Source organism: Heloderma suspectum, chromosome 17 (assembly GCF_057233095.1).
Source record: "Heloderma suspectum isolate Gila_16-S chromosome 17, 16-S_ref, whole genome shotgun sequence".
NCBI classification, from domain to species: Eukaryota; Metazoa; Chordata; class Lepidosauria; order Squamata; family Helodermatidae; genus Heloderma; species Heloderma suspectum.
In genome coordinates this window covers 12,895,988-12,915,505 of record NC_139474.1, presented here as the reverse complement: position 1 = coordinate 12,915,505, position 19,518 = coordinate 12,895,988, and the positions used below count along the sequence as shown (strand labels likewise).

At 47.0% G+C, this 19,518-nt stretch overlaps 1 protein-coding gene across 1 annotated transcript in view; it reads left to right on the top strand.

The window, feature by feature from the left end:
* IL6R (interleukin 6 receptor) overlaps positions 1-9,024 on the top strand; it is a 36,787-nt gene extending 27,763 nt beyond the window's left edge. The window contains exon 10 of the mRNA XM_084824715.1: positions 125-9,024. Coding sequence (XP_084680841.1) covers positions 125-350 — 226 coding nt within the window. The 3' untranslated portion in view covers positions 351-9,024. The remainder of the gene's footprint in view (positions 1-124) is intronic.
* Positions 9,025-19,518: the final 10,494 nt, after the last annotated feature.

The window sequence follows — 19,518 nt, the reverse complement described above, 5'->3', positions numbered from 1 at the left end:
GCCTGAGGTTCCACCCCTGCTTTAAGGTGCCACAAGATACTTTGTTGTTTTTTCTGCGACAGACTAGCACAGCTACCTGTCTGGAAAACCTTGATCCTGAAGCTGGCCATTTGTGTCATTCCAGGTACAGGAAAAAACTGGGGCTTCTGCCTTCCGGAGAAGGGAAGCCCAGTGCCGTGCCGTCCTATTCCTTGGCCCCTTTGGGGCCCGAGTCCCCTCTCAGTGCCTCCCCGCTGCTCTCCCCTCCAGGCTCACCCTTCAGTGAGAGCTCTGTCGATAGCCCCCGTATCCTGGACCATAACAGCCCGTACGATGTTTCTAATGCTGACTATTTCCTATTGCCCAAGTAGAACAGCAGACATTGGATTAGAGGCTCCTTGGCATTGCGATGTCCCTGGGCCTGGCACAGAAGCCCAGAAGAAACAGCGAGTCAAACCGGGGCAAGGTAGAGGCACCTGTCTGCCGTGGTGTTGCTAAGTCCCCCCGCCTCTTGACTGGGTCACCGTTGGGGTATCTCAAGGCTGCCCCCAAACCATTGAGAACTAAACACGGGCTTGGCTCATGCATCCAATGTTCTTTTGACCATCTGGAAGATACCATCCAACGCACTTCTGTTGGTCATTGAGAGGAGCAAAATGTCCTTGAATCATAAGATGATGCTTGATGTTGTCACTCAACAGTCATGGTGACTGTATCTAAGTCGCTGTTGTCCAGGTGGGGAGGACCCCACAAGGTTCTGTCTGGTCCGATGTTTCATCTGCCACAGTAGGTGTCAGAGAAAATGGCTGGAGGCGCCAACACACTCTCCTTCATAGGGGCATGCCTACATCTCTCCTTGAGCAGAGAATGGAATACCTTTGGGGAGCTGTCCCGTGAAGCTGCTCTCCCTGCTTCCTTCGTGACCTTATGGGAGGTCATTGTCTGCTGTGGAAGGCTTCACCATCTCCAAAGCTGCAAATTGATGGAGGAAGTGGCTTTGGGCACCTAGGACTGTTGATGATGTTTTGCAAGCCAAGGGAGAATCGCTATAGAGTCCCATGATGCATTTACATAAATAATAGGGATAGATTGTTCTGTTTCCAGACTGAGTCGGGTTCCCACGTTTTCATCCATACATCTGTTCCGTCCCATTTCCACATCAACCTGCGGGATATTTTTTTAAAGAAAAAACTGCACAAAAATTTACCTTAATTTTGAACGTATTTTTCCCACAAAGTGTGCATTCTTTAATGCATTTTATCCTAAAAGACATATTTTATATGCATTTTACCCTAGAAGATGCACTTTTGTAGGCATTTTACCCTAAAACTCACATTTTTGTATGCATTTTACCCTAAAATGTTGCATTTTTGTACGGGAAGTGTGAATCAGGCTGCTCCAGGTAAAAATGTGGACCAAATGAAATAAGAAGCTGCCTTCAACTGTGTTGGACCATCAGTCCATCTGGCAAAGTATTGTCTGCTCCAATGAGCATGTTTTCATAGCTTTGGATGGAGAGGTTTCCCATCACCTTCTATGTAATTTTATTTTTTTGAAATGCGATGCCAGCGACTGAACCTGGGACCTTTTGCACGCCAAGCAGGGGTTCTGTCAGCATTTTGTGGGCCCTCTCCCAAAGGGGTGACACAACCCACAAAGCTCTTCACTGGACTGGAATAGTAATCAATAATTATAATACGAAAGAGCCTCAGACAATTGCAGTTTGAGAGAATATCACCTCCAGTTATAGCATGTGAATAAACCTGGGCCTGTTCTTGCTGAGCCGCGAGACAAGAGCAAAAATGGCTCTGCTAAAGCGAGGTGCTCGATACCCAGTGTGCTTTGCATCAAGAAAAGCAGGGAAGACACTCCTTCCACCATGCAGCCCAGTCCGAATAGCCACAGTCAAGAGGCGGAGTTGCCCCCACGGAGAACTCTGCTGCTCCCGGATGTTACAAAACCCAGAGTTACGTTGGCTGTTTGCTGCAAAACAAGAGCACAGGAATTACCACTTTTTTCTTTCCAAAGGTCATGATGTGGGACAATTGGTATTACTTTTTGCTTTGAGTGCACGTTGGCAACTGGGGCTTTCTTTGCTGCTTAAGTGGAACATGACCAAATGTTTTGCAAATCAACCCTGTAGGAGACTGTGATGAATTTGGAGGTGCTATTGCATTCGTGTCCTGCTTGCAGGCAGCTGGTTGGCCGGCGTGGGAACAGAATGCTGGACGACTAGATGGGCCTTTGGTCTGGTCCTGCGTGGCTCTTCTTCTGTGCTTATCTTCTTGGCTCATAGAAGGTTCAAAGCTATGTTTATTCTTGCAAGGGAAGCTATGCCAAACAACTTCGTTTGAGCCACTCTGTGTGTGTGTGTGTGTGTGTGTGTGTGTGAATGCTCCTAAGCATTGAGTAGTCAGAAATTTGAGGACAAGAGGGCCCAAAGACAGTGGATTACTGCAAAACAGCCAAATAATAATTAATAGGTTTTAATAGCCTTCATAGGTTTAAAGTTGTTTAATTCTGTTTCTTCGTAGTGAGCCTTTGCGTAAGATACTGCCTGCTCACTTCTCCTTGCATCTGCACAAGTGAGATGGACTAGAGACTTGCTCAGGTTATTGGTTTTTGTTTTAAAAAAGAAAGCTGCAAATTCAGGCCCCTGTAATGTCCTCTCAGAGAGCCAAGTGAGGACAGAGCCGCCTGGCCTCACTTCTCCTTTTGGGTTCCCAGGGCATATGGTATTGGGGCTACTTAGCACCCAGTGGAATGATGTGTTGCAATCGCAGGCATACTGGCTTATTTACTTGCCTGTTTCCCAAGTCAGAATGTTCCCGGGGCTAACCGGCTGGAAATCACAGTTTTAGGCAATCGCCGTGTGACACTCAGGACTGATGAAAAGTGTGTCCGGTCGTGCCTTCAAGCTTACGACAGAACGTGACCATGCTCTGCCCCAAGAACTTCAAAGGGTGACTGGCAGCCCTGGGTAACTGCTGAACAGCTACTCACTAGCAACAACAAGTCCCATAACAAGGAGACAAATAACAGGGGCCAGAGAACTTGCAACAACCTCAGCTCTGTCGCCATGCGTATTCTGGAAACACTATTACAGGACCTAATAATATCACCCACAGCGATAGGGGTGCATTCACGTGCTTGCCTTCCAGTGGGATATGTGCCATGCTCCTGTCAGGCCAGTCTGTATGGAAAAGAAGGAATGGATGCAAATCAGAGACCAGAAATGGCAATATTCAAAAAAACAGTGGCAGAACACAGTGGACATTATGAAAAGACGTGACAGACTGATGAATTAGCCTTCATCAACAGGTTTAATTCTGTCACCAGAGGCCTGAATCAGGATAAAGGATTTTTTAAAAATCACACTACATGGTTTAATTGGCGTACCTAGTACCAGGATGCAACAAATGTACTGTGAATTACTACTGAATAATGTGATTGTCACTCTCAGTACTTTCTGCATTTAATTTCCTTCTGACCTCACTGTTTACAATTCTTTCCCCCACCCCCGTCCGCCACCATATGTACTGTATATTAACCTGAAACTTTCCATAATACTCCATCTGCATCCGATGAAGTGGGCTTTAGTCCACAAAAGCTTATGTCAGAGTAAATTTGCTAGTCTTTCAGGTGCCACAAGACTCTTTGTTCCTTTTGATGAACTGTGTCAGCATGTTTGATGTTGTTCATCTGGGACTCACTCGAAACCACAGCTTCCTTTCACACCCACACCCCCTACAAATGAACCAAATTTGCTAGATTAAACTAGCCTAGCAATGCTAGGGAGATTGTGTTCCTGCCAATTGCTGCTATTGTGAATGCTCGCTGTGCATGTCTTGTATACGCTTTGAGCTTTGCGCAGAAGTGTTACAGTCTGTATGACTTGAATTTCATGGCCACTGATCGCCACAGTTTACTATTTTTCCTTTATACTTATTGTGTGTGGGGGGTGTGTGTGTGAATCTTTGCCCTATACCAGGGGTGTCAAACCTCTTTCAGCCCGAGGGCCAAATTCAATGGCGGAAAGCTCTCAGGGCCCAGATTCTAGTGGTGGGCAGAGCTGAAGGCATAAAGGGGCAGGACCAAAGGCAACAGGGGCGGGGCCAAAATACCAGCGTATTTTAGCTCAAAGCAATTCCTGCCAGGAACTAAGTCTTAGGAGAGGCGTTTCAACCTTTCAGAATGGGGGGAAAACCACAGAAAAGTCAGGAAACCACCAAACCATCAGTAACTGAGGGAAGGAGTTGAGGCCATCTGGGGCTGGATCGAGTTCCCAGGTGGCCAAATCTGGCCCACAAGCCAGAGATCCTATACCTCTACTGTATATGCTAATAGTGAGCTCATTCTCCAGGTGTGGATCTTTATGTAGCCGAAATGTCACCAACCATGCACAAGAGGGAAATATCAGTAGTAAGAGTTTATGGGACACTAGAATTGTATTAATGGTTTTCTTTACATCCTGTCTTTCTCGATAGACTGCACGTTGTGGTTTTAAACGCACCTTTGGATATTTTTTTTAAGCTCTCCCCACAAGCAGAAAACAAGCACTGCAGGAGGCAGGCGGGGACAGACCCTTTCTCGCTGTTGTCCTAGCTTTTTAAAAATTTGCAGCGGTTATTATTTTCACAGTTGGCGCAGGGGGCGGGGCATATTCCAAAACGGCATCTCTCCCCTATACACTGAAGTGGTAGAGTCACTCTAGTGCCCCAGGACTCTGCCACCTCATTTTGCTGCAAGTGGAGTTGGAGGCCAAAGTACAGAAGTGGGGCGTGTGTTTGTGATTGTGACAAACCGGTATACCTCCACCTCCACCCTGCGAGGTAGGACAGGCTGCAAGACACCTTTTGGGCAATATTCCTCGGAGGCAGTGTCTTTTTAAAATATCCCTTCTCTGGCCCACAGGAGAAGGCAGGCTGATGGCTTTGATATATGGAAGAGGATACGCCTCTTCTTCAGAGCTTCCGTAATCTCCTGGTTAGTGTGTTTGCCATGCAGGGCACCAGGTTTTGGAGGACCCTTGGACAAGGCCCCCTCCATGGGCCCCCTCCCTCAGGGAGTTGGCCTTCTCACCACCATGGTCAGCAGCTGCTCTCCCTCCTCCTCCTCCCCCTCCTCTTTGCTCCCATTTGGTTGCTTGGCAGGCAGAGAGCCGGGGAGCAAGCCGGCCATGGCAACTCCTGTTCCTCTTTCTTGCCACCACTGTTGTCTGGGCCCGAGTGAGAGGCAGGTGAATAAGCAGGTTGCAGTGGAGAAGAGGAGGATCAAGTCCAAGGGGCTTTTGTCAGCAGGCCCCTGTTGGGGTGTGGGCCCTGAGCAGGTGCCTGACCATGTCGACCCTTGCTGCAAGCCGTCTATGCCAAACAGCCCAGTACATGGGTAGGCCGTTGCTCAGTGTACGCAAGAGAATCAAATCAACCCCAGTCTCCAACCCCATCTATTTATTAAAGAACCAAGCAGAGCCAAGTTGAGAAATAATTCATTGCTTAAAAAAAATAAAGCTGAACATCCGCCTAGCTCACTAAAACGGACTTTTCAGGCTCCTAGGAGTAACTCACCATAGCAGCTTACGTGGGTGTGTGTGTGTCCCTGAGCCTCCAGTGCATGGAAGAATTTTGCCTTGACTCTTTGCCACCCACGGGAAAAGCAAAGCAAAATCTCAAACAGCCAAGGTATTTCTGTGTGGCTTGGGCTGTTCCCAGGGAGGAGAATTTAGGCTGACCAATGAATGGCCTGGGAAGACCTGGTCACGCTTCCCCCAGGTGATCCCTGCAGGGCTTCGTTCACATATAAGCTGAGTCAAGAGGGAAGGTATGCCAGGCTGGAATGTGCAGTGATGTACATCTGGGGGTCAAGGCTGGCTGGGTTCGCTGCTCAAGGATATTTCTAGAAAGATGAGAAGGGGTGAAGGTTGAGTCTGTCGCAGTGATAATGCTTGCACATTAATTAAATCCCATAGTTCCAGGGTGCATTCTGGTTCATGGAGCACGCGGAGTCTCTCTCTGTCTTCTCAGGGTCAGTGGGTAGCACTTGCGTGTGAGAAAAAGGGAGAGGAAGAAAACCGTTGGGCAATCTTGCGGGGAGAGGGGGGGCATGGCAGGTTCACAGTGGGGGGGGGGCACGCTGGTGGCGAAACCATCGGTCCAGGCAGCTGTTTCCCACTGTCTCCCAGTTCTTCTTTTGGGCCTCTTGTCGCTGATAAACAGCCAACAGAGGAAGCGTGTGTCTTCCTCAGGGGGAAGTGAAATCCCCACGGGTGTTTTGAGGGCTGAAGCATCATTTGCTTTCCTGGCCAACGGACTGGGTCTGTTCATGTGTGCGTCTTGTCTACTGAGCATCAGCAATGCCCTGATTTAGGGAAGGGCCATCACTCAGGGGTGGTGCACCCTGCTTGGCGTGTAGAAATACATCGGCAGCTGCCTTATATTAAGTCAGACCCCTTGGTCCATCTAGCCCAGTGGACCCCCTCCCCAGTGTTCTACCCTTGGTCCATCTCTCCTATGCTCTGCCACTGAGTTATAGCCCTTCTCCTAAAAAGAAGTAAGATTCTAGTCCTCAAGGTATGAATCTGGCCCACTCATTATCAGGCAATTGAATGGCACACACTCTTCTACAACAATATCTGGAGAGACAACTAGGTACCTTTCTCCTTCCTGCTGTTCCTTCTATTTGCCAGACCACGGTCCTGTTCAGTCAAGAACTAATCTTTCCTTCCTCATTAAATCTGTAGCAATTATAGCCATGTCACCCAAGGTTGGACACATACAAGTACAAGTATACTTATACAAAGACTCTATACAAGCCTTTACCGATTCTAGTCCCCATGGTTCTGAATACAAACAGGGCAAGATTCTAGTCCTTGTGTTTTTTTTAATACAAACAGGGAAAGATTCTAGTCCCCATGGTTCTGAATAAAAACAGGGAAGGATTCTAGTCCCTGTGGTTCTGAATAAAAACTGGGAAGATTCTCATTCTCATGGTTCTTCTGAATATAGCACTGATTTAAATAAGAACTTAGGGAACACTGACTGGCAGCGGCTCTCCGGGGTTTCAGGCGGGAATATTTCCTCATCCTATCTGGAAATGCCAGGGATTGAACTTGGGGCCTTTCTCCATGCAACGCCGGTACTCTGCCTCCGAGCTACACCTCCTGAAGAGGGGCGAGAGAGAATGACGGTTTGCATAGGATTTGCATGGGCTCTTTTATACACGTTTAGATGCAACGTTAGAAATAACAATCATTTGAAGAGAAGAGCGAAGCATTGCCCCGTAATGGGGAAGACTGTGACCTGTGCACATGCTCTGACCACTGTCTGGGTATTACCTGTTGATGGGCAACCGCGGCCCCTCAGCTTCTAGGGTTCTTTATTTCATTTATTTATTTAAAATATTTCTGGGCCGCCTTTCAGGGCAGAAGCCCTCCCATGGCGGTGCACAGCAATAAAACACATAGAACCAGTATAATAAGAAGAGCTATTAAAAACACCATAAAAACAGCAACAGAACCACCCACAAAACCAGCAATTACAAACAGCAACAACAGCAATCATGTTAGGAGACGGCCAGAGTAAAATAATATGTTCTCAAGGCTTTCTTAAAAGCCTGCAATGATGGGGCCTGACGGACCCCCAATGGCAAGTTATTCCAGAGTTGTGGTGCCACTGTGGAGAATGCCCCCTCATGTGCTATCACCCACCTAACTGCTCTCACAGGTGGGCAAATTGAGAAGGGCCTCTTTTGCTGACTGTAAAGCGTGGGCAGGCTGATATTTTTGACGGGTTCGATGAGTTTTCCTAGGCTCAGCACGCCAGACTTTGTTTCGGTTCTCGCTGCAGCACCTTACTTGGTCTGCAGCAAGTTAGGCCAGGGCACAGATTGACCAGGCATTTTGCACATCCCCCCCACCAGGTTCCACAATTTGCACAAATTCAGCCGTAATTTGTGCAAATTGCAGAACTTGGGGTGAGGTAAACATGCAAAAACGTTTTCCAGACTTTTGGGGAAAGCCTGCAGTTCAGCTTGCAAACAGAAATCAAGTTGTACATGCTGGGTAACTCCGTCGAGTATAAAAAAGAACCGGATTTCCCAGCGACATACATTGGGACCTGCAGGTCAATCCATCAGCTGGCTGGACATGTCTGTGGTCACAGATGTTGATTTTATTATTTTTATTTTTAAAACATGTTATCCCTTTCTCCAAAAAAAATAGTGCTTACTCTGAAGTAAATGTGTTTAGCAGCCGAAGCAAACACCATTGTATTCCTGTAGTCATGATAGTGCTACGACTGAAATGAGTATCGATGCAAAACCGCACATGCTCAGTGCATTTTTCTTTCTGCTTTTAAAATCAGGGTCGGCAAACTCTCTTTTGATATTTTGCTCAAATGTATCAGGAATACCTAAGCAGTTGTAAAGCACAGAATGGTGGTTGGGTATAGTTAGAATTGTTAATGGTGTGCTTCACGATTTTGAAGGAATACACATAGCTGTCTAAAAGTGCCCCCTGTGAGACCATTAAGTCCAGGGGCTAAAGTTAACTAGCTGCACCACTGGCTGCATTCTGGATCAGTTCTATAGTCTGGAACCAATTCTGTATTCATCCTCTGTCACTGTCAAAATCTCTGATTTAATCAGTAGTAGAACATTTTTCCACCCAGTATTGTTTCTCATCACTTTTCCAATTTCCTATGCAGATGCTGTGGTTTAATCCCCCCACACACACACACACGCTCACTAGAACAGCATGATGATCGCAATGGGTAGGAATCGGTTACGCACCTGCGATTACCCTGCGTGTTGCAAAACAGGGGCTTTTGTGCCTATTAATAGCTTTGCCTTTGTCAGACCTGGCCACAGAGCTTACTAGGCACACCGAAAGGTTCCTCCTAATCTCAAATGGATCTAAAATTGAGTCAGCGAGGTTATAAAGAGAACTTTGGGGCTGTCCCCACAGAGAGCGATCCTGCCGCAGGAAAACCACAGGCAGGTGGAGACAGATTTAGGGTGCTTCCAGAGGAGGCTTTTATTGGGCTATTGCCCTGCCTTTTTAATGGGATTTTATTGGGAGGTCCAGATGGCAACATCTTCCAGTGGTAACCTTCCTGTGCTTTTCTTCTGCTTCTTCTGTAATTTTCCTTACTGCAGAAATTCAGTTAGGGAATTTCTAATTTCTCTAATGGAGGGAAAGATGGAATCACGGCACGATGCCTGTTGATTGGTACCAGAGGTGTCTCTATATTTGGGGCAAATGGAGCAATGACCCTCTGCTTCTCCCCCCCCCACACACACACACAGTGGTCAGAGACATCCCCCCACAACCAGGTCCATGTGCTGCTCTGCTCCCAAGTGCCACACATGCTCTTCTCCTGTACTCCTCCGGCAATCTTCATAGAATTTGAGCATCTGCCCTGTTTTACGCCCCACCAGCCTCAAGGAACACCAGCCACCACTGGCTAGCACTAGGAGCTCCCCCTCCTCCCCCGAGCCTGGAAGCAGCCCTAGTTGGGGTCTCTCCCTGTTGCAAGGGATCTGGATTGAAGCCAGCAGGAATGCTGGCGCAAAGATGCGTGAGATCCTCCAAGGGCATTCCTGAGATGCCCTGGAGGGGTGGGGTGTGCATGTGCACGCAAGACTGCACATGTAGGGGAAGGAGTAGGAGGGCTGGATTTGGACCCCAGGTGAGCCAGATTTGGCCCACAGTCCTGAGGTTTACCGCCTCTGATTTATTTAATAAATAAAATAAAATTAATACATAAAATCAAATAAAATTTGTAAGAGTGTAAAAAGAGCCTTGCTGGATCAGACCAAAGTTCTATCTAGTTCAGCATTCAGCACAGAGAGGTATACTGCCTCCAGATACGGAGGTTCTCTTCCAACAATCATAGGAACTGTGCTGGATGGATCAGAGCAAAAGCCCAGTTAGTACAACATCCTGTCTCCCACACTGTCCAACCCAGATGCTTCTGGGAAGCCCACAAGCAGGGCACGAGGGCACTCGCCCCTTCCCAGCCACTGGGATTGAGAGGCAACATGACTTCTTGGAGGCAGCATATAGCTGCCATGACGAGCAGCCCCTGAATTCTTTCCTCCATAAATTTCTCTAATCCCCTTTGAAAGCCATCTAAACCAGCGGCTCTTGCCCTATCTCGTAGCAGTGAATCCCACAAGTCTTCATAACACTCCAGTGGTCCCAGTTTGACCAGGAACTCTGTAACTATTTCTTGGAATCTCTCCTGAATTATTTTCTACTACCTGTAGTGAGAAGAACACAATATACAAATATGTATGCCTAGAAGTACTGTAGTTTCTGGTCCACGTACAAAACTCTGTCTCCCTTGCTATCTGTCTCTGACTCTCTGTCCATCTCTCTGTGTCTGCCTGTCTTGGTCTGTGTGTGTGTGTGTATGGGTGTGTGTGTGTTTCTCTCTTTCTTTCTCTGTCTTTCTCTTTCTATCTCTATCTCTGTTTCTGTTGTCCGTTTCTATCTATTTCTCTCTTTTCTCTGTCTCTCCCTTTGTCTCTATTTCTTTATCTCTGTCTCTGTATTATCCCCATTTATGTCTCTGTTGTCTATGTCCTTTTCTGTCTCTGTCAGTTTCTCTCTCCTCTGTCTGTCTGTCTGTCTGTCTCTTTCTATCTGTCTCTCTGTTGTCTGTTTCTGTCTGTCTCTCCTTCCTCTGTTTGTCTTTCCCTTTGTCTATCTTTATCTCTTTGTTTGTCTCCATCTCTGTATTATCTCTGTATCTCTGTGTCTCTCTATTATCTCTGTCTCTCTATTATCTCTAAAACAGCCCATAGATTCTGTGCGGCTTGTTAACCACAGCAACAGACCATCCTGGCCAGGTTCGCATGACAGAACACACCACGCTACCAAGGGTAATTATGCCAATCTGCTGCGTCACGTGACCAGGATGCATAGTGTGGTTAGCAACAATGCCCACCCTTGGCCATGCTGCTTAGAGCTGATGGGAGTTGTAGTCCAAACAGGGAGGGCACCAGGTTGGGAAAGCCTGCCACTAAGACTGAGTAATATTGAGCCAGACAGGCCAACAGTCTGACTCAGTATAGGGCAGCTTCCTATTTAAGAAAGCAAGCCTTTATTCAGAACCGTGAGGACTGAAATCTTACTTAATTTGGTGGGGAAGGGTCATCTCTCAGTGGCTGAACACTTGATTTGCAAAAGGCCCCAGGTTCAATCTCGGGACTCTGTCTCTGTATAAGGCAGCTTCCTATGTTCCTATTTAAATCAGTCCTTCCTCAGAATCATGAGGACTAGAACCTTACTTTAGAAGAGCTGTAACCCCATGTTAGAGCATGTGCACTGTATGCTAAAGATTCCAGATTTGATCCCTGGCATCCCTAGCTAAAGATCTGAAACTACAGCTGGTCTGAAAATGTCCCTGTCCCCCGCCCCACGCACACTTTCACAGGGCCATTTGTTTCCTGCTAATGTGTGCTGGGGTCATTTTTTAATCTTCACAACCACCTGGTAAGTTAGGTTAGGCTGAGAGTCAGTGACTGGCCCAAAGTCATCCAGTGAGTTTCATGGCTGAGTGTGGGGACTACAGCCCGGGTTTCCCCAGTCCCAGTCCAACAATCTAAGGTGGCTTTCTGTGTTGGGGGGGGGGGGGGGGCGGTAAAGCATTCCATGACCTTTCTTTTAATAATAAAAAAGGTGCAGCAGCAGACCCACAATAAGCAGTAATGCAGCGGTATTGCCATTGCCAAGGCAAAAGGCCTGATGGGAACAGCGCGACACAGTCTTTACAACGGTTAGTACGAAGAGACGGTTTCCCCTGCTAGTATTTGGAGAGTGCTCTTCAAAACCTGCGTCTCATCGCCCAAAGCCAGAGAGAACCACCAAACCCTCCCCCTCCCTCTAATGTAGATTTCCTTCAGCTATTCTGCAAACAGTCTTTTCTTTGGGGGGGTTGTTTTTCCACTCTGGTCTCCCCAATTTGCATGCATTTCCCCTTAGCAAACGCCTGACTGGTTTTTTTTTTTTCTGAGTGCAAGCAGCTATCAGGCCTTCGCCTCCACCCGGTCCCACCCTCCCGCTTTGCCTGTCTCTGAAGAAAAACCAGAGACGATTCTCTATTCTCAGGCTGCTTTTTGGGGAACTAACTGATTGCAACATGGCTGGCTTTAGGAGAAGTTAGAACACCCTTGTGGGGACCAGAGAGGAAGAAAAGAGCGTCGATGTTCTGAAGTTTAGGAAGGAAATGGGCAGCAAAACAATCTTGTATCTATATATATATATTGTTGCTATGACAGTTTGGTTGCGAAGGAATCAGAAGGCCATGAGAGCTCACCTCATGGAATCAAAGAGTTTTAGGGTTGGAAGGTACCCCAGAGGTAATTTAGTCCCTCCTCACTACTCCTCTATTGAGTGAGACAAAAATAAAAGTATTTGCTATAATGTAAAGCATTGGCAGGGACAACCACCAGGTGCCCCTTGGGCCTCACACTTCGTCCGCCCCTGTTCTAGCAACGGGGCGGGGGGCAGGGAGTGACACCCAGAGAACTCCTCTGCCCTTGTCCGCATACTAACAACACTTCTAGAGGGCACCTTCCAGAATATCTTTCAAAGGCTGTTTAAATTTCAGAGGGTTCGCATGCTACTCTGTTTTGAACAAATTATGAACATGAGTCTCGGGCACCTCAAGGAGAACATAAGAGCCGTGCTGGAGCAGACCAAGGGTTCGTCGAACTCTGCGCTGTGTGAAGAAGTCCATCCTTTCATCTGTCCTGCATCTCCCACCAGTCAGCTTCTTGGGAGGACCCCACAGCATTCTAGCATGATGAGAGAGGGAGAAAAACGTTTCCCTCTCCACTTTCTCCACACCAGGTATCAGTTTGTACACCTCTGTCATGTCCCCTCACTCACCTTTTCTCCAAGCTAAACAGTCCCAGCTTTTGCAGCCTTTCCTCACAGGGGAGCTGCTCCAGCCCCTTGATCATCTGAGTTGCCCCTTTCTGCACTTTCTCCAACTCTACAATATCCTTTCTTAGGTACGGTGACCAGAACTGTACACAGTATTCCAAGTGCAGCCGCACCATAGATTTGTATAAGGGGAAAAGCTGCTCCACGGTTTCAGGCAGGAATATTTCCAGCTCTACCTGGAGATGCCCAGAACTGAACCTGGGACCTTTTGTGTGCAAAGTTGGTGCTCTACCACTGAGCTATGGCCCCTCCATCCAGCAACAATTCTCATCCGAAGATTTGACTTAGCCAACTGCAACTTTGTGTGTTCAACCCTGCTGCTCTCTACATCTCTTTGCCAAGTGCAGAAGAAACTTGGAAGAGGGAAAAGGAACTTGAAGCATAATTGGAGATGGCGCATAGTTATGGATGGGAGAGTCCAGAACGTTCAGTATTTCTGAGATTCCGAAATTGCGGAGATCTGGCTTTCATTTTGCTTGCATGGGAAAAGTGCACATTTTTAAAAAAGTGTGTACCCAAGTGCGCACTTTCCCCACATAGACTAAAGCAGGAAAAAAATGTTTTTAATGCTCTTTAAAAACGTGCGCATTTTCCGAACACGAACACAAGTTCAGGGATTTGTGAGCTTTCCCCTCCCTGCAAAATACGCTCGCCTTTCTGATTGCGTTCAGAGGTGCGAATGGGGCAAAGTCGAGTCAAAATGGAAGCAAAACAAATGCTCGTGCATTTATTTATTAATTTACACCATTTATTTATTTACACCATTTAAATACTGCTCCAGATTGAAACAGATTCCAGAGCGGTGAACAACAAAAGATAGATAAAAATATAAAAGAAATAAAACACCATATTAAACATTGTTATTTTAAAGAACAGGACACCCTACCCATGGTATCTGGGCTTGTGGCAGAATATGCAAAGGTTGCCCCTAGTGGTAAAAAAACAAAAAGACAGCAAACTGAGTTCCTTGGAGGAAGGGCAGGATAAAATGGTAAAGAAATGAAATGGTGTAGTGAAATGGCTGGAGTGGCAACCTGTGGTCTTCCAGATGATGTAGATCTCAAACTCCCAGCAGCACCAGCTAGCATAGCCAATGCTATGATGGGATCTGTAGTCCAAAAACATCCAGAGGGCCACAAGATTCCTGCCCTTTGCGGAAGGAAGCTGAGAAATTTGGCAGAAAGGTAGGTGGCCATGTGCCCTACTTTACAGACCACAGTCCTCTACTTATTGATTTAGTGCACAATCCTATGTGCGTTTAGAGAAAAAAGAGTCCTACAACTCCCAGCATTCCCCAGCCAGCCATGTTGGCTGGGGAATGCTGGGAGCTGTAGGACTTTTTTTCTGTCTAAACATGCATAGGATTGCGCCCCTCTTTGATGTATATCCTGCTTTTCCACTAAAGCTACTGCTCAAGGTGGCTAACAGTAACAACACAGAGATAAAATGTGACAGAATTAAAATGTCACCATGTCCTTTTCAGCCCATTAGTTAAAAATGCATTTAAACACACCCATTAAAAAGAGACAAGAAATAAACTGTACCCGCCAGTTAAAAACCTAGCTCAGAAAACAAGACAACTTAACAACCATAAGCCTGCATTAAAATGTCTTCTTTTTTAAAGAAACATTGTCTTTTTTGTTGTTGAAGACATGGACTTTTTGAAGCTAGGTATATTAGAGGACACTCTTTGAAGTCCAAGTCCGGTTTAATGAATAAAGAACTCTAAGATGGGAGAGCAGTGAGGGCCTTTAACTTGCTCACCCACAGGTAGCAGCACCTGGCATGCAGAACAGGTGGGAACACAGGTCAGATGGTCACCGTCTTCCTTCCCACTAGGGCGAAATGTGTTGCATTTCTGTTCCAATGATAGTAATTCTTGTCCAACGCGCACAAGCACATATGTTAGCATTATGCACATTTTATGCAACGTGCCATCCTCTTTTGTCCTTGATTAATCCCTGATTTTTAAAAAAATAAATAAATCTGTAGCTTAAAAAATCTGTTGTAAAAGCCTGTGGTGCTGTTGAGATTTGCCAGAGTATTTATTATTTTTGCTCCCGTTTTATATGGCTAGCTGCAGTCCATAGCTCAGACACATGGGGGTGACCATGCTCCAGTTTGAAGGCATCGTTTGGTTTCCCCGTGTCCCTTGAAAGCTTATCCTCAAGAAAAGATGTGAGCAATAGACTGCTGCCAAGCATGGAGGTTCTACCTCGGTCACGAGTAGTAATAACATATAAGAATAGACCTGTTGGAACTATTTCCAGCCCTGTTACTACAAGCAGGGCTTGAAAAACCGAGAGCCCCTTCCTCTAGTGGCTGATTGCTAGCAGCTGGGATTCAGAGATGGAGGTTTCATTCCTAGCTATCATGGCTGTAAACCTAAGAATAGCCTGGTGGAAACAACCAAAGGTTCTTCTAGTCCACCACCCTGCTTTCTTCAGTGGCACACCAGCTCCCTCCGGGAAGTCCCCAAAGAGGGTGTTGAAGGCAGGAGTAGCTCTCTCCTGTTGTTGCTCCCCTACCACAACTCGTACTCAAGGGATCTTGGAGAAATTTGCAACGGATACAAATGAGACTGGATTTCTGTGAGTCTGACCTGCGGATTCCTCAGTGGACAGGCGTTTTCCAGGTCGTGCTGATTCCATGGACTCGCAGACCGGCTTTTTACTTTTTAATTGTACTCAAATTTAGTTGTACAAAACTACAAAAAATTAAGGAAATGACTAACTGAAAACGCCCATCACCTTCATAGGCCAAAGCATGAAAATGCACATTTGGGGTGTGTGTGTGCATTTTGGGGGAATTTGCGCATTTTGGGGAGATTTGCGCATTTGCACAAGAGTACAAATACGCACTTCACAATGTGAACGCAAGCTCAGGAAATTGAGACAAATTCAATTCTGTCAATGAGCAGAGAATAGAACAGAAGACACCAGACAATCCATGAAATACAGATAAAACGGATTTAACAAAATCTGTGTATCGCTATTCAAGGGTGATGCTGCCTCTGTACATTTACTTAATTATTTTTTATTAAGAAGGGAAGCGAAAAGCAAGGGAGAAAGGGGAAGATATATCCAACTGAATGCAGAGTTCCAGAGAATAGCAAGGAGAGACAAGAAGGCCTTCTTAAATGAACAATGCAAAGAAATCGAGGAAAACAACAGAATGGGAAAGACTAGAGATCTCTTCAAGAAAATCGGAGATCTCAAGGGAACGTTTTGTGCAAAGACGGGCATGATAAAGGACAAAGAAGGCAGGGACCTAACAGATGCAGATGAGATTAAGAAGAGGTGGCAAGAATACACAGAAGAACTTTACAGGAAAGACCTTAATGTCCCTGATAGCCATGATAGTGCGGTCACTGAACTTGAGCCAGATATCCTCGAGAGTGAAGTCAAGTGCGCCTTAGGAAGCATTAGTAACAACAAAGCTAACGGAGATGACAGTATTCCAGCTGAGCTATTTAAAATCCTAAAAGATGATGCTGTTAAAGTGCTGCATTCAATATGCCAACAAATTTGGAACACTCAACAATGGCCGCAAGACTGGAAAAGGTCAGTTTACATTCCAATTCCAAAGAAGGGCAACGCCAAAGAGTGTTCAAACTACCGCACAATTGCGCTCATTTCACATGCCAGCAAGGTGATGCTCAAAATCCTACAAGCTAGGCTTCAGCAGTATGCGAACCGAGAACTACCGGAAGTACAAGCTGGGTTTCGAAGAGGCAGAGGAAGTAGAGATCAAATTGCCAACTTTCGCTGGATCATGGAGAAAGCAAGAGAATTCCAGAAAAACGTCTATTTCTGCTTCATTGACTACGCTAAAGCCTTTGATTGTGTGGATCACAACAAACTGTGGCAAATTCGTAAAGTGATGGAAGTACCAGACCACCTTACCTGTCTCCTGAGAAACCTGTACGAGGGTCAAGAAGCAACAGTAAGAACCAGACACGGAACAACCGAGTGGTTCAAAATTGGGAAAGGAGTACGACAAGGCTGCATATTGTCACCCTGCTTATTTAACTTATATGCAGAGTACATCATGAGAAACGCCGTGTTGGATGAATCAGAGGTCGGAATTAAGATTGCTGGGAGAATTATCAACAACCTCCGATATGCAGACGATACCACCCTAATGGCAGAAAGCAAAGAGGATCTCAAGAGCCTCATGTTGAGGGTGAAAGAGGAGAGTGCAAAAGCTGGTTTGAAACTCAACATTAAAAAAACGAAGATCATGGCATCTGGCCCCATCACTTCCTGGCATATAGAAGGGGAAGAAATGGAAGCAGTGACAGATTTTACTTTCTTGGGCTCCAAGATCACCGCAGACGGTGACTGTAGCCATGAAATTAAAAGACGCTTGCTCCTTGGGAGGAAAGCTATGGCCAACCTAGACAGCATAGTAAGAAGCAGAGACATCACCTTGCTGACAAAGGTCCGTCTAATCAAAGCTATGGTTTTCCCAGTAGTAATGTATGGCTGTGAGAGCTGGACTATAAGGAAGGCTGAGCGCCGAAGAATTGATGCTTTCGAACTGTGGTGCTGGAGAAGACTCTTACGAGTGCCCTGGACTGCAAGGAGGTCAAATCAGTCTATCCTAAAGGAAATCAACCCTGAGTGCTCATTGGAAGGACAGATACTGAAGCTGAAGCTCAAATATTTTGGCCACCTAATGCGAAGAGAAAACTCTCTGGAAAAGACCCTGATGCTGGGAAAGACTGAAGGCAAAAGGAGAAGGGGACGGCAGAGGATGAGATGGCTAGATAGCATCACGGATGCAATGAATATGGACTTGAGCGCACTCCGGGAGAGAGCGCAGGACAGGAAGGCCTGGCGTGCTATGGTCCATGGGGTCACGAAGAGTCGGACACGACTGAACGACTGAACAACAACAACTTAATCATCATGGCAAAATAACTTTGGAGTTATTTTTGCTCTTTGAAAAAGGCCTAATCCTGTTTCAAATCTGGCCCTCTGGGATTCTCCAGATGCCACACCTCCTTTCTCCAGGCTGCTGATTATTTGACGGTTTCCCAGGTTCCCTGCAGTTTTTCACCATTCTAAAAGGTTGAAACTCCTCTCCTAAGGCTTAGTTACAGGCAGTGAGAGCTTCAAGCTAAAATGTGCTGGTTATTTGGGGTATTCTCTCCCCATCCCTTTTGCCTTAGGCCCTGCCCACCATGTGGGTGTGGCCCCCAAGAGTTTCTCTGAAATTCATTTCGGCCCATGGGCTGAAAGCGGGTTGACACCCCTGTGTGGAAGCCTCTGGCCCTCGCTCCATCTTTCAGCAGCACAAACTCAGAACTCGGGTGTGTGAAAGGTCGGCTCAAGGAGGGAAAATTGGTTCCGCACCTTGAATAGCTCCTTCAGAGTTCTGACTGGTTCTGCCTGAAACCCAGAGCGAAGGCACTGCCCCACTGGAACAGGAGCCACCAGCCTCCACTGGAAGCAGCCATTTTGGTCTATTCTCTCAAAACAGTGTTGCGCGTGTGTGTGAAGGAGAGACCGAATCCGGTGGTGCGGTTTTAGATAATTTTAGGCTCTGGACTTCACATTCTTTCGATGGGAACGTTAATTACTTCACCTACCTCAGTCTTACGCTCACCCCCCTCCTCTATACACGTGTATTTATTACTTCACTTACTTCAGCCACTGGCGGCTGGGGGCTCTGATGTCAGTGGGGCGGTGAATCTGCTCCAGGTTTCAGTCAGAACCAGCCAGAATTCTCAAGGAGCCATCCAAGGTGCAGAGTCCACCTTCTCCCCACCGTTGGCCCCAGTTGCTCTCGCTCCTCATCCTGGCTCCCGCTTGCTTGCTGGGTAGGCAGAGCCGGGGAGCAAGCAGGCCATGGCATCTCTGCTCCTTCTCACCACCACCATCGTCTGGGCCAGAGCGAGGCAGGTGAATAAGCAGGTTGTGGTGGAGGAACAACGCCAGGGGGCTCTTCCCGTTGGGCCCCTCTTGGGTGTGGGCCCTCGGTTGGTGCCCAACCATGCTCACCTTCATGCTGGTCCTGCCCCCACCACAGCCCCGATCAGAATTCCCCACCGCCCATGCATGCCTGGCATTTGCAATGGGAGGTGAGCTCCCATCAGTGCCAAGAATTAAAATCAACCACGCAAGAGGAAGCCATGGGACAAACATCAGGTCTAGCTAGCATGGTGCCTTAGAGGCCTCTCTCCCACCATAGAAGATGGAGGGCATGGCATTTTGAAGAGTGAGAGGCCCTTTTGCTGTCTGAGGGCACTGAACGCGGCCCTCTGCAACATCATACCGCAGCTGCCTGAAAAGCACCGAAGTGTCTTACGGCATCATCTCCAGTTGCCCGTTTCCTGGGATCTCTTGCTAGTAAATCATTCTCCCTCGTTTGGCTTTTTAGGAGCATGTGGGCTGGGGATTATGGGAGCTGTACTTTGACACATCTGGAAGGCTGCCAGGTTAGGGTACTTTGACACATCTGGAAGGCTGCCAGGTTAGGGGAGGCTGCTAGGCCGACTTACATCTGGGAGTAAGCTCCACTGAGTAGGCATGTATAGGATTGCAACTGTGTGCGACTGGCCGAATGGATGCATCTTGCCT